General features: G+C 37.7%; 1 protein-coding gene across 1 annotated transcript in view; it reads right to left on the reverse strand.

The window, feature by feature from the left end:
• LOC128641632 (serine protease 53-like) overlaps positions 1-15,120 on the reverse strand; it is a 158,662-nt gene that overhangs the window by 35,990 nt on the left and 107,552 nt on the right. Inside the window, exon 11 of the mRNA XM_053694169.1 lies at positions 281-521. Coding sequence (XP_053550144.1) covers positions 281-521 — 241 coding nt within the window. The remainder of the gene's footprint in view (positions 1-280; positions 522-15,120) is intronic.

The following is a 15,120-nucleotide window of genomic DNA, read 5'->3' on the forward strand; positions in this document are numbered from 1 at the left end:
CATATACATAAAAGCTAAATATAAAAAAATATAACACATCCTTTGAGTATCTCTTGAGTCATGGGTTTCACAAAGCGACAGTGATTGAAGCACAAATAAATACAGATAGCTAAAACCAGTTATAGCTATACCTGTACTTACAGCGAGAGAATGGATAGATACTAGACAGGCAGACAGAGATAGATAGATGATAGATAGATATATGATAGGTAGATAGATAGACATACAGACAGACAGACAAATAGATATAGATACATAGATCTATGACAGACATACATACCACTACTGTTTTGTGAGCACTTCATACTGTCCAGGTCAGTGGGGGGAATAAGTATCTGCAGGCTGAAGGAAGCATCTTGTGTCACCCGGCTAATCCAGTCCACATAGGCATCTAGACCAGTGTACACTCCTGGATTGGAGATCCCATCCTTCCTGTCTTTGCATTCACCCCCAAAGCTCTGCACCCCTACCAGGAACCATGTTGTGTTTTCCTTACAAACAAGGGGCCCTCCCGAGTCACTCTGCAGAGGATGCAGAAGAAAGGTTAACAAGGGACAGTTTTACTTATATAAGAAATAACCTTAAATCTGAACCCATTATGTTTCAGCCAGTCTAGTTCTTCACATAGGGGAATATGTTCTAAGTATTTATAAATATATATTCCTATATATATTTGTTTATATCTATACCTATATATAATCATATTTAGATAGGTATATAGCTAGATAGATAGATAGATAGATAGATACATAGATAGATATTTTACCAAACTATCATCAGATAGATAAAGAAATATGTATGTATGAATAAATAGAAGATATTCTGGTATGTGAAGAACATTGGAATGTGAAATATCCATATTTCATGTTTTGTAATTTGAATTTGAATTACTGGTCTTCAATCTTCATAATGATATTGGGCTATGAATCACATAGGCCTAGATTTGGAGTTCGGCGGTAAAAGGGCTGTTAACGCTCCGCGGGCTTTTTTCTGGCCGCACCATAAAATTAACTCTGGTATCGAGAGTTCAAACAAATGCTGCGTTAGGCTCCAAAAAAGGAGCGTAGAGCATTTTTACCGCAAAAGCAACTCTCGATACCAGAGTTGCTTACGGACGCGGCCGGCCTCAAAAACGTGCTCGTGCACGATTCCCCCATAGGAAACAATGGGGCTGTTTGAGCTGAAAAAAAACCTAACACCTGCAAAAAAGCAGCGTTCAGCTCCTAACGCAGCCCCATTGTTTGCTATGGGGAAACACTTCCTACGTCTGCACCTAACACTCTAACATGTACCCCGAGTCTAAACACCCCTAGCCTTACACTTATTAACCCCTAATCTGCCGCCCCCCGCTATCGCTGACCCCTGCATATTTTTTTAAACCCCTAATCTGCCGCTCCGTAAACCGCCGCCACCTACGTTATCCCTATGTACCCCTAATCTGCTACCCCTAACACCGCCGACCCCTATATTATATTTATTAACCCCTAACCTGCCCCCCACAACGTCGCCGACACCTGCCTACACTTATTAACCCCTAATCTGCCGAGCGGACCTGAGCGCTTCTATAATAAAGTTATTAACCCCTAATCCGCCTCACTAACCCTATCATAAATAGTATTAACCCCTAATCTGCCCTCCCTAACATCGCCGACACCTAACTTCAATTATTAACCCCTAATCTTCCGATCGGAGCTCACCGCTATTCTAATAAATGGATTAACCCCTAAAGCTAAGTCTAACCCTAACACTAACACCCCCCTAAGTTAAATATAATATTTATCTAACGAAATAAATTAACTCTTATTAAATAAATTATTCCTATTTAAAGCTAAATACTTACCTGTAAAATAAATCCTAATATAGCTACAATATAAATTATAATTTATATTATAGCTATTTTAGGATTAATATTTATTTTACAGGCAACTTTGTAATTATTTTAACCAGGTACAATAGCTATTAAATAGTTAAGAACTATTTAATAGTTACCTAGTTACAATAATAACAAATTTACCTGTAAAATAAATCCTAACCTAAGTTATAATTAAACCTAACACTACCCTATCAATAAAATAATTAAATAAACTACCTACAATTACCTACAATTAACCTAACACTACACTATCAATAAATTAATTAAACACAATTCCTACAAATAAATACAATTAAATAAACTAGCTAAAGTACAAAAAATAAAAAAGAACTAAGTTACAGAAAATAAAAAAATATTTACAAACATAAGAAAAATATTACAACAATTTTAAACTAATTACACCTACTCTAAGCCCCCTAATAAAATAACAAAGCCCCCCAAAATAAAAAATTCCCTACCCTATTCTAAATTAAAAAAGTTACAAGCTCTTTTACCTTACCAGCCCTGAACAGGGCCCTTTGCGGGGCATGCCCCAAGAATTTCAGCTCTTTTGCCTGTAAAAAAAAACATACAATACCCCCCCCCCCCCAACATTACAACCCACCACCCACATACCCCTAATCTAACCCAAACCCCCCTTAAATAAACCTAACACTAAGCCCCTGAAGATCTTCCTACCTTGTCTTCACCATCCAGGTATCACCGATCCGTCCTGGCTCCAAGATCTTCATCCAACCCAAGCGGGGGTTGGCGATCCATAATCCGGTCCAGAAGAGGCTCCAAAGTCTTCCTCCTATCCGGCAAGAAGAGGACATCCGGACCGGCAAACATCTTCTCCAAGCGGCATCTTCGATCTTCTTCCATCCGGAGCGAAGCGGCAGGATCCTGAAGACCTCCAGCGCGGAACATCCATCCGGACCGACGACTGAACGACGAATGACTGTTCCTTTAAGGGACGTCATCCAAGATGGCGTCCCTCGAATTCCGATTGGCTGATAGGATTCTATCAGCCAATCGGAATTAAGGTAGGAATTTTCTGATTGGCTGATGGAATCAGCCAATCAGAATCAAGTTCAATCCGATTGGCTGATCCAATCAGCCAATCAGATTGAGCTCGCATTCTATTGGCTGTTCCGATCAGCCAATAGAATGCGAGCTCAATCTGATTGGCTGATTGGATCGGCCAATCGGATTGAACTAGATTCTGATTGGCTGATTCCATCAGCCAATCAGAAAATTCCTACCTTAATTCCGATTGGCTGATAGAATCCTATCAGCCAATCGGAATTCGAGGGACGCCATCTTGGATGACGTCCCTTAAAGGAACAGTCATTCGTCGTTCAGTCGTCGGTCCGGATGGATGTTCCGCGCTGGAGGTCTTCAGGATCCTGCCGCTTCGCTCCGGATGGAAGAAGATCAAAGATGCCGCTTGGAGAAGATGTTTGCCGGTCCGGATGTCCTCTTCTTGCCGGATAGGAGGAAGACTTTGGAGCCTCTTCTGGACCGGATTATGGATCGCCAACCCCCGCTTGGGTTGGATGAAGATCTTGGAGCCAGGACGGATCGGTGATACCTGGATGGTGAAGACAAGGTAGGAAGATCTTCAGGGGCTTAGTGTTAGGTTTATTTAAGGGGGGTTTGGGTTAGATTAGGGGTATGTGGGTGGTGGGTTGTAATGTTGGGGGGGTATTGTATGTTTTTTTTTACAGGCAAAAGAGCTGAAATTCTTGGGGCATGCCCCGCAAAGGGCCCTGTTCAGGGCTGGTAAGGTAAAAGAGCTTGTAACTTTTTTAATTTAGAATAGGGTAGGGAATTTTCTATTTTGGGGGGCTTTGTTATTTTATTAGGGGGCTTAGAGTAGGTGTAATTAGTTTAAAATTGTTGTAATATTTTTCTTATGTTTGTAAATATTTTTTTATTTTCTGTAACTTAGTTCTTTTTTATTTTTTGTACTTTAGCTAGTTTATTTAATTGTATTTATTTGTAGGAATTGTGTTTAATTAATTTATTGATAGTGTAGTGTTAGGTTAATTGTAGGTAATTGTAGGTAGTTTATTTAATTATTTTATTGATAGGGTAGTGTTAGGTTTAATTATAACTTAGGTTAGGATTTATTTTACAGGTAAATTTGTTATTATTTTAACTAGGTAACTATTAAATAGTTCTTAACTATTTAATAGCTATTGTACCTGGTTAAAATAATTACAAAGTTGCCTGTAAAATAAATATTAATCCTAAAATAGCTATAATATAATTATAATTTATATTGTAGCTATATTAGGATTTATTTTACAGGTAAGTATTTAGCTTTAAATAGGAATAATTTATTTAATAAGAGTTAATTTATTTCGTTAGATAAAAATTATATTTAACTTAGGAGGGTGTTAGTGTTAGGGTTAGACTTAGCTTTAGGGGTTAATACATTTATTAGAATAGCGGTGAGCTCCGGTCGGCAGATTAGGGGTTAATAATTGAAGTTAGGTGTCGGCGATGTTAGGGAGGGCAGATTAGGGGTTAATACTATTTATGATAGGGTTAGTGAGGCGGATTAGGGGTTAATACATTTATTATAGTAGCGCTCAGGTCCGCTCGGCAGATTAGGGGTTAATAAGTGTAGGCAGGTGTCGGCGACGTTGAGGGGGGCAGATTAGGGGTTAATAAATATAATATAGGGGTCGGCGATGTTAGGGCAGCAGATTAGGGGTACATAGGGATAACGTAGGTGGCGGCGATTTGCGGTCGGAAGATTAGGGGTTAATTATTTTAAGTAGCTGGCGGCGACGTTGTGGGGGGCAAGTTAGGGGTTAATAAATGTAATACAGGGGTCGGCGGGGTTAGGGGCAGCAGATTAGGGGTACATAAGTATAACGTAGGTGGCGGTCGGCAGATTAGGGGTTAAAAATTTTAATCGAGTGGCGGCGGTGTGGGGGGACCTCGGTTTAGGGGTACATAGGTAGTTTATGGGTGTTAGTGTACTTTAGGGTACAGTAGTTAAGAGCTTTATGAACCGGCGTTAGCCAGAAAGCTCTTAACTCCTGCTATTTTCCGGCGGCTGGAGTTTTGTCGTTAGATTTCTAACGCTCACTTCAGAAACGACTCTAAATACCAGCGTTAGAAAGATCCCATTGAAAATATAGGCTACGCAAATGGCGTAGGGGGATCTGCGGTATGGAAAAGTCGCGGCTGAAAAGTGAGCGTTAGACCCTTTAATCACTGACTCCAAATACCAGCGGGCGGCCAAAACCAGCGTTAGGAGCCTCTAACGCTGGTTTTGACGGCTACCGCCGAACTCCAAATCTAGGCCATAGTGTGCTAGTGACTACTCATTGTCACCACTAGAGGGAACCCTAAAGTTACATACAGGTGGCCCTCGTTTTACAACGGTTCAATTTACACCGTTTCAGAATAACAACCTTTTTTTCCAGTCATGTGACTGCTATTGAAAAGTATTGAGAAGCAGTGCATTTATTAAAATAGCCAGTAGATGGAGCTGTCCGCTTGAGTTGCAGCAAAGCCAAGCAAGCTACAATTAATCAGTTTAACCAGACCTGAGCTACCGAGCAGATTTCAAAGGAACAATATCTTCCTGTCTATAAATCAGTCCAGATTGGAATGCATAGAAAAAACTGTTTCCAGAAAAATGCAAGTGAAGTCTGTGTTGTGTGATTATTTTATTAGGTTTATAATGCTGTTTAGCAAATGTTTTTGTTCATTTAACTTAGTTTAATTATATATTCTGTGTTGTGTGATTATTTTATTAGGTTTATAATGCTGTTTAGCATTTAAAGTCTTCATTTCAAAGCTTTAAAAATAATGTATTAGGTGTTACTTATGACAATTTTGATAGGGGCCTGGAACCTAACTCCCTCACTTCCCATTGACTTACATTATAAACTGGGTTTCAATTTACAACGGTTTTGATTTACAACCATTCCTTCTGGAACCTAACCCCGGCGTAAACTGAGGGCTACCTGTAGTTACCTCAAGAAGTACATGGTGCAATTGCATATCATTACCGCTAGAGGGAGCACATAGTACAATTGTATATCAAAGTCCCTAGAGGGAGAACAAGTCAGTAGAGAATCAATTGATGCAACTGTATAGCAGAATCAATAGAGAGGTATCAATATACGTCTGATGAGATATTCTTATGTTCTTATTAATATATCATCCTTCTATAGAGTAATTACTACTTATTTAAGAATAACTACTCAATTAAATTAACATTAATTCAAAATTAAATGTAGCCACCAATCAACAAGCGCTACCCAGGGTACTGAACCAAAAACAGACTGGCTCCTAAGCTTTACATTCCTGCTTTTTCAAAGAAATATACTAAGAGAACAAAGAAAAATTTATAATAGGAGTAAATTAGAAAGTTGCTTAAAATTGCTGCTCTATCTGAATCATGAAAGAAACAATTTGGGTTTTATATCCCTTTAAGGGCCAGTTAACAAGTGGAGCACTATTTAACGCTCCTGTTTGAACATTAAATGTGCTAGAAGTTTGACATTTTGCTCTAGTCGGGTTGCGCTCGTAAACACCCACGATAAACTCCTTATCGCTCACGCGTAACTGTTAACGCTCCACTCGTACTCTGGCTCTAAACTGATTAACGATGCATAGTGAAAAATAAACATTCTTTCTTTATTGTGACCCATCATTTCTGTGAAAGTTAACTTTGATAATTTATTTTTTCCCCACTACCCCAAAGAGGCTGAAGTGCATACTGCAGGATCCAGAGTCTAACCCTGCAACATGCTATACATTGGTTGCTTGAGCAACGCAGGATATCATTTATATAAGTTCCTAAGTGTCTACAGCAAACAATATAAGACAAGTTTTAAGGGATTTGATTATTATTTTCTATGCAGATCTTATAACAAGACAAGATCCTGATATTTTATTTATTTATTTACGGCTAGATTTAGAGTTTTGTCGGTAAAGACCCGCGTTGCTAACGCTGCTTTTTTTCTCAACGCACCCTTCCAACAACGCTGGTATTTAGAGTTGTCTGAGGGGCTGCGTTAGGCTCAAAAAAGGGTGCGTTGAGCCTAATGTAGCTCCACTTCAACCCTCAATACCAGCATTGCTTACGGTAGCGGTAAGCTGGGAAAACGTGCTCGTGCACGATATCCCCATAAAAAACAATGGGGCAGTTTGGGCTGAAAAAAAACCTAACACCTGCAAAAAAGCAGCGTTCAGCTCCTAACGCAGCCCCATTGTTTCCTATGGGGAAACAGTTTCTAAGTCTGCACCTAACATGAACCCCGAGTCTAAACACCCCTAACCTTACACTTATTAACCCCTAATCTGCCGCCCCCGCTATCGCTGACACCTGCATTATACTATTAACCCCTAATCTGCCGCTCCGGACACCACCGTAACCTACATTATCCCTATGAACCCCTAATCTGCTGCCCCTAACATCGCCGACACCTATATTATATTTATTAACCCCTAATCTGCCCCCCAACATCGCCGCTACCTTACCTACATTATTAACCCCTATTCTGCCGACTGGACCTCGCCGCTACTCTAATAAATGTATTAACCCCTAAACCGCCGCACTCCCACCATGAAAACCCTATAATAAATTGTATTAACCCCTAATATGCCCTCCCTAACATCGCTGCCACCTAACTTCAAGTATTAACCCCTAATCTGCCGACCGGACCTCGCCGCTACTATAATAAATGTATTAACCCCTAAAGCTAAGTCTAACCCTAACACCCCCCCCCCCCTAAATTAAATATAATTTTAATCTAACAAAATAAATTAACTCTTATTAACTAAAGTATTACTATTTAAAGCTAAATACTTACCTGTAAAATAAACCCTAATATAGCTACAATATAACAAATAATTATATTGTATCTATTTTAGGGTTTATATTTATTTTACAGGCAACTTTGTATTTATTTTAACTAGGTACAATAGCTATTAAATAGTTAATAACTATTTAATAGCTACCTAGTTAAAATAATTACCAAATTACCTGTAAAATAAATCCTAACCTAAGTTACAATTAAACCTAACACTACACTATCAATAAATAAATTAAATTAATTAACTACAAGTACCTACAATTACCTACAATTAAATAAACTAAACTAAATTACCAAGAAAAACAAACACTAAATTACAAAAAATAAAAAAAGATTACAAGAATTTTAAGCTAATTACACCTACTCTAAACCCCCTAATAAAATAACAAAGCCCCCCAAAATATAAAAATTTCCCAACCCTAATCTAAATTAAAAAAGTTAACAGCTCTATTACCAGCCCTTAAAAGGGCTTTTTGCGGGGCATGCCCCAAAGAAATCAGCTCTTTTTCCTGTAAAAAAACACACAATACCACCCCCCAACATTACAACCCACCACCCACATACCCCTACTCTAACCCAAACCCCCCTTAAATCAGCCAATCAGATTGAGCTTGCATTCTATTGGCTGATCGGAACAGCCAATAGAATGCAAGCTCAATCTGATTGGCTGATCGGATCAGCCAATCCGATTGAACTTGAATCTGATGGGCTGATTCAATCAGCCAATCAGATTTTCTTACCTTAATTCTGATTGGCTGATAGAATCCTATCAGCCAATCGGAATTCGAGGGACGCCATCTTGGATGACGTCACTTAAAGGAACCTTCATTCGTCGGTAGTCGTCGGAAGGAAGAGGATGTTCCGCGCCGGAGGTCTTGAAGATGGAGCCACGCCTCGTCGGATGGATGAAGATAGAAGATGCTGCTTGGATGAAGATGTCTGCCGGTCCGGATGTCCTCTTCTGCCCGGATAGGATGAAGACTTCTGCCGCTCTGGATGTCCTCTTTTGGTCCATCGGTGCCCGGCTGGGTGAAGACGACTCAAGGTAGGGAGATCTTCAGGGGGGTAGTGTTAGGTTTATTTAAGGGGGGTTTGGGTTAGAGTAGGGGTATGTGGGTGGTAGGTTGTAATGTTGGGGGGGTTATATATTTTTTTACAGGCAAAAGAGCTGATTAATTAGGGGCATGCCCCGCAAAAAGCCCTTTTAAGGGCTGGTAAAAGAGCTGGTTAATTTTTAATTTAGAATAGTGTAGGGACCTTTATTATTTTGGGGGGCTTTTTTATTTTATTAGGGGGCTTAGAGTAGGTGTAATTAGCCTAATATTCTTGTAATCTTTTTTTATTTTCTGTAATTTAGTGTTTTGTTTTTTTTGTAATTTAGTTTAGTTTATTTAATTGTATGTAATTATAGGTAATTTATTTAATTAATTTATTGATAGTGTAGTGTTAGGTTTAATTGTAACTTAGGTTAGGATTTATTTTACAGGTAATTTTGTAATTATTTTAACTAGGTAGCTACTAAATAGTTAATAACTATTTAATAGCCATTGTACCTAGTTAAAATAAATACAAAGTTGCCTGTAAAATAAATATAAATCCTAAAATAGCTACAATATAATTATTCGTTATATTGTAGCTATATTAGGGTTTATTTTACAGGTAAGTATTTAGTTTAAAATAGGAATACTTTAGTTAATAAGAGTTAATTTATTTTGTTAGATTAAAATTATATTTAACTTAGGGGGTGTTAGGATTAGGGTTAGACTTAGCTTTAGGGGTTAATACATTTATTAGAGTAGCGGCGAGGTCCGGTCTGCAGATTAGGGGTTAATAAGTGTAGGTAAGGTAGCGGCGACGTTGGGGGGGGGCAGATTAGGGGTTATTAAATATTATGTAGGTGTCGGCGATGTTAGGGGCAGCAGATTAGGGGTTCATAGGGATAATATAGGTGGCGGCGGTGTGCGGTCGGCAGATTAGGGGTTAAAAATATTTATTATAGTGACGGCGATGTGGGGGGACCTCGGTTTAGGGGTACATAGGTAGTTTATGGGTGTTAGTGTACTTTAGAACACTGTAGTTAAGAGCTTTATAAACCGGCGTTAGCCCTATAAAGCTCTTAACTACTGACTTTTTTCTGTGGCTGGAGTCTTGTCGGTAGAGGGTCTACCGTTCACTTCAGCCAAGACTCTAAATACCGGCGTTAGGAAGATCACATTGAAATGATAGGATACGCAATTGGCGAAAGGGGATCTGCGGTATGGAAATGTCGCGGCTTGAAAGTGAGCGTTAGACCCTTTCCTGCCTGACTCTAAATACCAGCGGCCGGCCAAAACCAGCATTAGGACCCCTTAACACTGCTTTTGACGGCTAACGCAGAACTCTAAATCTAGCCGTTATTGTTTTACTTTATTGTAGTCAGTGTGGAGTGGGCTGATCTATCTATAATAGCAGAAGATGTAGAGATAAACCTTTAAAGGATACAGTGATTAAGGGCGCTATCACACACCCAGGGCAGGGTAACAGTTATGATTCTGATCTCTAAATTACTGCAAATAGGATATTAGAGGGGTGCATTATCCACTAAGTTCTCTTTACTTAAAGGGACAGTGTAGTCAAAATTAAACTTTCATGAATCAGATAGGGCATGCAATGTTAAACAACTTCCCAATTGACTTTTATCATTAAATTTGCTTTGTTCCCTTGGTGGTATTTTTGAAAAGCTAAACCTAGCTAGGCTCAAACTGATTTGAGCATTTTGAAAGTATTTCACAGTTAGACAGTACTAGTTCATGTGTAAACAAAAACCACAAATGAGAGGGCGCTAAAAGCTAAGAGAAACCAACACACTTAATCAGCATTAATTAAGCATTCATAATAAAGAATACATTACACCAAATAATTTGAAAAGTTTACTACCAAAGATAAATTGTACAATACACGGGACGTCTCCCTGTAAAGGTATATAATACAAGTAAAAAGAATTAAAAGAAAATTACTATATGGAATACCACCCTAAAAATTAAAAAATATATAAAAATGAAAAATATCAAAAATCAAAAATAATGTTGCTGGCTAAGAGAATATCCAATCAAGGGAAGCGTCAGATGTTCCTCTTTATTGCTGTGGGATCCAGTTTGTATCAGTGTTGGATAAACAAATGTTGCTAGTTAAAAAGTGTCAATGTGATAGTTACTCCATATATTTGTATCAACTCTTCAAGTGTTAGTAACACATATTGCAATTATTTCCCATAATCTTATATGTAGGCTAAAACACTGCTTCAATATAAATAGAATGTGCAGTAGGTGAAGCTTTGTGTTTCAGAAGGTATATTTGTATCACTTCAGATAAATGAGTATTGACTCCGTGAGCCTTGCTTGTCAGTCACTGGTTATTTGTATTGTGCACACTTCTCACCTTAACAGCCTGCTATATGTCAATTTACTCAGCAAAACAACTTATACTTTTTACCGGAACTTTTCCTCGCCAAGCGCAATGACACTCTTGGACGGCTGTGTATCAGATGATCACACTTGACAGGCAGCTTGGGGTAATACCGGAATCTTTTCCTCGCCAAGCGCGATGACACTCTTGAACGGCTGTGTACCAGATGATCACACTTGACAGGCAGCTTGGGGTAATACCGGAATCTTTTCTTCGCCGAAACCGTTACCTCTCCAGTCAGCGTCTTTCTGAGATTTTCACCTCCGTTGGTTATATGCAGCTGTAGCAAAAGGGTAATCAGCTGGGCTGATAATATGAAGCAACCTCCGCTCTTAGCGTATTTCACGCGCGGGTAATCAGCTAGGTACCTAGTTACAAGTTCTTGACAGGGTCAGCAACTCTCTTTCTTCTACGCGTTTCACCCGTGTAGTTGGGCTTTCTCAAGATGACAGTTGCTCCCGGAACTCATGTTTAAAAATCCACTGCTGTGATTCGATTGGATGATGGTTTTTCTCAATTAGATCTTAAGGTGAGTTGCTTGTTAAGGTGGTTTGCAGAGTTCAAGAACAAACTTTTTTGCTGCAACATTTGAATATTAGACATTAAAAGAATTTTCTGTAGATTTTTATACTGGCCCCAGGGAATTTCGATTATTTGACATAGGTTATATCCGTACGTTAAAGGTCATTCAAAATTTTGTTCAAAATTCTATTTGGAGTATAAAGGACAAATACATTAGCAAAAAACCATTAGGAGGGTGGTATATTCCATTAGGTGGTATTCCATAGCCTAAACAAATTATTCTAAATAAAAAGAGTTAGTAATCAGATTACACTCTATATTCATTGCTAAAATCTTAAGCCAGATACAACCTATAGTATGGGTATCAATAGCTGATTTTATGCAACTTTTCAAATTTCATATGCATGATATGTAAACAAGGGATAAACATTTAAAGTTATGAAGGTATTTCCTTAAAAATTTTTTATTTATTAACAAAAAATTAAATCTGTAAAGAATAACTTTCGAAGTGTGATGTCTTTTATGGACTTTATTTTTGAGGATTTATCCTCCTGGAGGCACATTTTAAGATGGATAGCAGTATTAACATAATATTAATGCCTAGCTTTGTCATAAAATTATGTTTTTTTCTTTGCAGTGCAATATTATTAGAAATTTGGAAAAATTAGTTATATATAAAAAACAATAAATGTGGACTGGTCACTTTGGGCTTATATTTCACATATAATCCATAATTTTGTGGGGCCTCTCTTGCTTTTAGACTCCTAGAAATGGTGATAGGTCCATCTCTGAATTTAGACCTCTTGGATGGAGGGTGTCAAATTGATATATAAGCTCAGATTCCTTCTTCAAGAGCTTTTTTTCGAAATTGCCCCCTCTCCAGTCTCCTCTCACTATATATATACCCCAAAATTTAAAGTGTTGCAGACTATTATTGTGGGTTTCCCTAAAGTGCTTATAGAGATGGGTATCTAGATTACCCTTTTCGATATTACAAAGATGCTCTCTAATCCTATCTCGTAGCATTCTAGTGGTTTCACCAATATAGAATAAATTACAAGAGCATTTAATAAGATATATCACCCCTTTTTGTGAGCATCTAATAATATCTTTAATGTTGTAATCTTCTCCTGTTCTTGCTATATGAACCGTGCTACTTTTATTGCTGTATCTGCAAGCCCTACATAGATGACAGGGGAAAAACCCTTTTAGATTGTGACCTTGCAAATCTCGATCAATTAGACTAGTGCCCTCTTTCTTTAGTTCACTAGGTGCCAGAATTTGTTTTAAGTTTTTTGCTTTCCTAAATATAATTTTAGGTTTATAAGCTACCATGTCTCCTATTAGAGGATCTTTTTTGACTATGTGCCAATGCCTATTGATTGCTTTCCTTATTGCTTGATGGTTTTCACTATAGTCAGTAATGAATGCCACATTGTATTCATTATTGTCAGTTTGGGTATTGGAAATATTTTTATCTTTATATTGTAAAAGAGTGCTTCTTTCTGTTGTTGCTGCTCTATTAATGGCTCCTTCCAGTTCTTGCTCTGAATAACCCCTATCATGGAATCTTTGTTGCAAGATATTAGTCTGTGTCTGGAAATCGATTTGTCTAGAACAATTTTTCCTAATTCTAAGAAATTGTCCTGTTGGTATATTTTCTTTCCATCTCTTATAATGGCAACTTTTCTTATGCACGTAATTATTGCAATCAACTTTTTTAAAAAATGTTCTGGTTGCAATATTGCCATCATCTACAAATAGTTCTAGATCCAAAAACGAGATAGAGGTCCTACTATACTCATAGGTGAAGTGTAGACCTCTATCATTGATGTTCATTGCTTGAAAAAAGAGTTTTAAATTATCTTCGGATCCTCGCCATATAATTAGAATGTCATCTATGTACCGTTTGAAGAGCACGAGGTCCGCGCCAAATTCATGTGTGTTGAGAAAATTATCTTCCCAATCACACATGAAAATATTAGCATAACTTGGCGCGAACCTCGTGCCCATCGCGGTACCTTCGAGCTGGAGATAGTATTTCCCATTAAATTCAAAGTAATTGTTCTCTAAAAATTTTTTTATCCCTTTTAGGATAAATTGACTTAGCTGTGTACTGACATTATCATCTTTACTAAGAATGTTTTCCACAGCTTGTATACCTTTATTGTGGTCTATAACTGTGTACAATGAGGTAACATCGCTTGTAGCGAGAATGAAGTTATCCTCCCATCTAATATTTTCCACCAATTGGAGTACCTGTGTAGAATCCCTCAGATAAGTATTTAAGTTTTTTACATATTTCTGAAGATAAACATCAACATATTTAGATAGATTAGAACTAATGGAGCCAATACCAGAGATAATAGGTCTCCCAGGAGGGTTTTCAAGGCTTTTGTGCACCTTTGGTAAAAAATAAAAGATGGGAGTTCTTGGAAATTCAGGATATAGAAATTTAAATTCATTGTCATTAAGAATCCCACCTTCCCTTCCTTCTTTCAAAATATCCAAAAGATTCTTCGTAATTCGTTTAATTGGATTGAGGTCTAATATCTTATAGGTTTTGGAGTCACTAAGAATCCAAAACCTATAAGATATTAGACCTCAATCCGATTAAACGAATTACGAAGAATCTTTTGGATATTTTGAAAGAAGGAAGGGAAGGTGGGATTCTTAATGACAATTAATTTAAATTTCTATATCCTGAATTTCCAAGAACTCAAATCTTTTATTTTTTACCAAAGGTGCACAAAAGCCTTGAAAACCCTCCTGGGAGACCTATTATCTCCGGTATTGGCTCCATTAGTTCTAATCTATATAAATATGTTGATGTTTATCTTCAGAAATATGTAAAAAACTTAAATACTTATCTGAGGGATTCTACACAGGTACTCCAATTGGTGGAAAATATTAGATGGGAGGATAACTTCATTCTCGCTACAAGCGATGTTACCTCATTGTACACAGTTATAGACCACAATAAAGGTATACAAGCTGTGGAAAACATTCTTAGTAAAGATGATAATGTCAGTACACAGCTAAGTCAATTTATCCTAAAAGGGATAAAATTTATTTTAGAGAACAATTACTTTGAATTTAATGGGAAATACTATCTCCAGCTCGAAGGTACCGCGTGGGCACGAGGTTCGCGCCAAGTTATGCTAATATTTTCATGGGTGATTGGGAAGATAATTTTCTCAACACACATGAATTTGGCGCGGACCTCGTGCTCTTCAAACGGTACATAGATGACATTCTAATTATATGGCGAGGATCCGAAGATAATTTAAAACTCTTTTTTCAAGCAATGAACATCAATGATAGAGGTCTACACTTCACCTATGAGTATAGTAGGACCTCTATCTCGTTTTTGGATCTAGAACTATTTGTAGATGATGGCAATATTGCAACCAGAACATTTTTTAAAAAAGTTGATTGCAATAATTACGTGCA

The sequence above is a fragment of the Bombina bombina genome, chromosome 11 (assembly GCF_027579735.1).
Source record: "Bombina bombina isolate aBomBom1 chromosome 11, aBomBom1.pri, whole genome shotgun sequence".
Classification (NCBI taxonomy): Eukaryota; Metazoa; Chordata; class Amphibia; order Anura; family Bombinatoridae; genus Bombina; species Bombina bombina.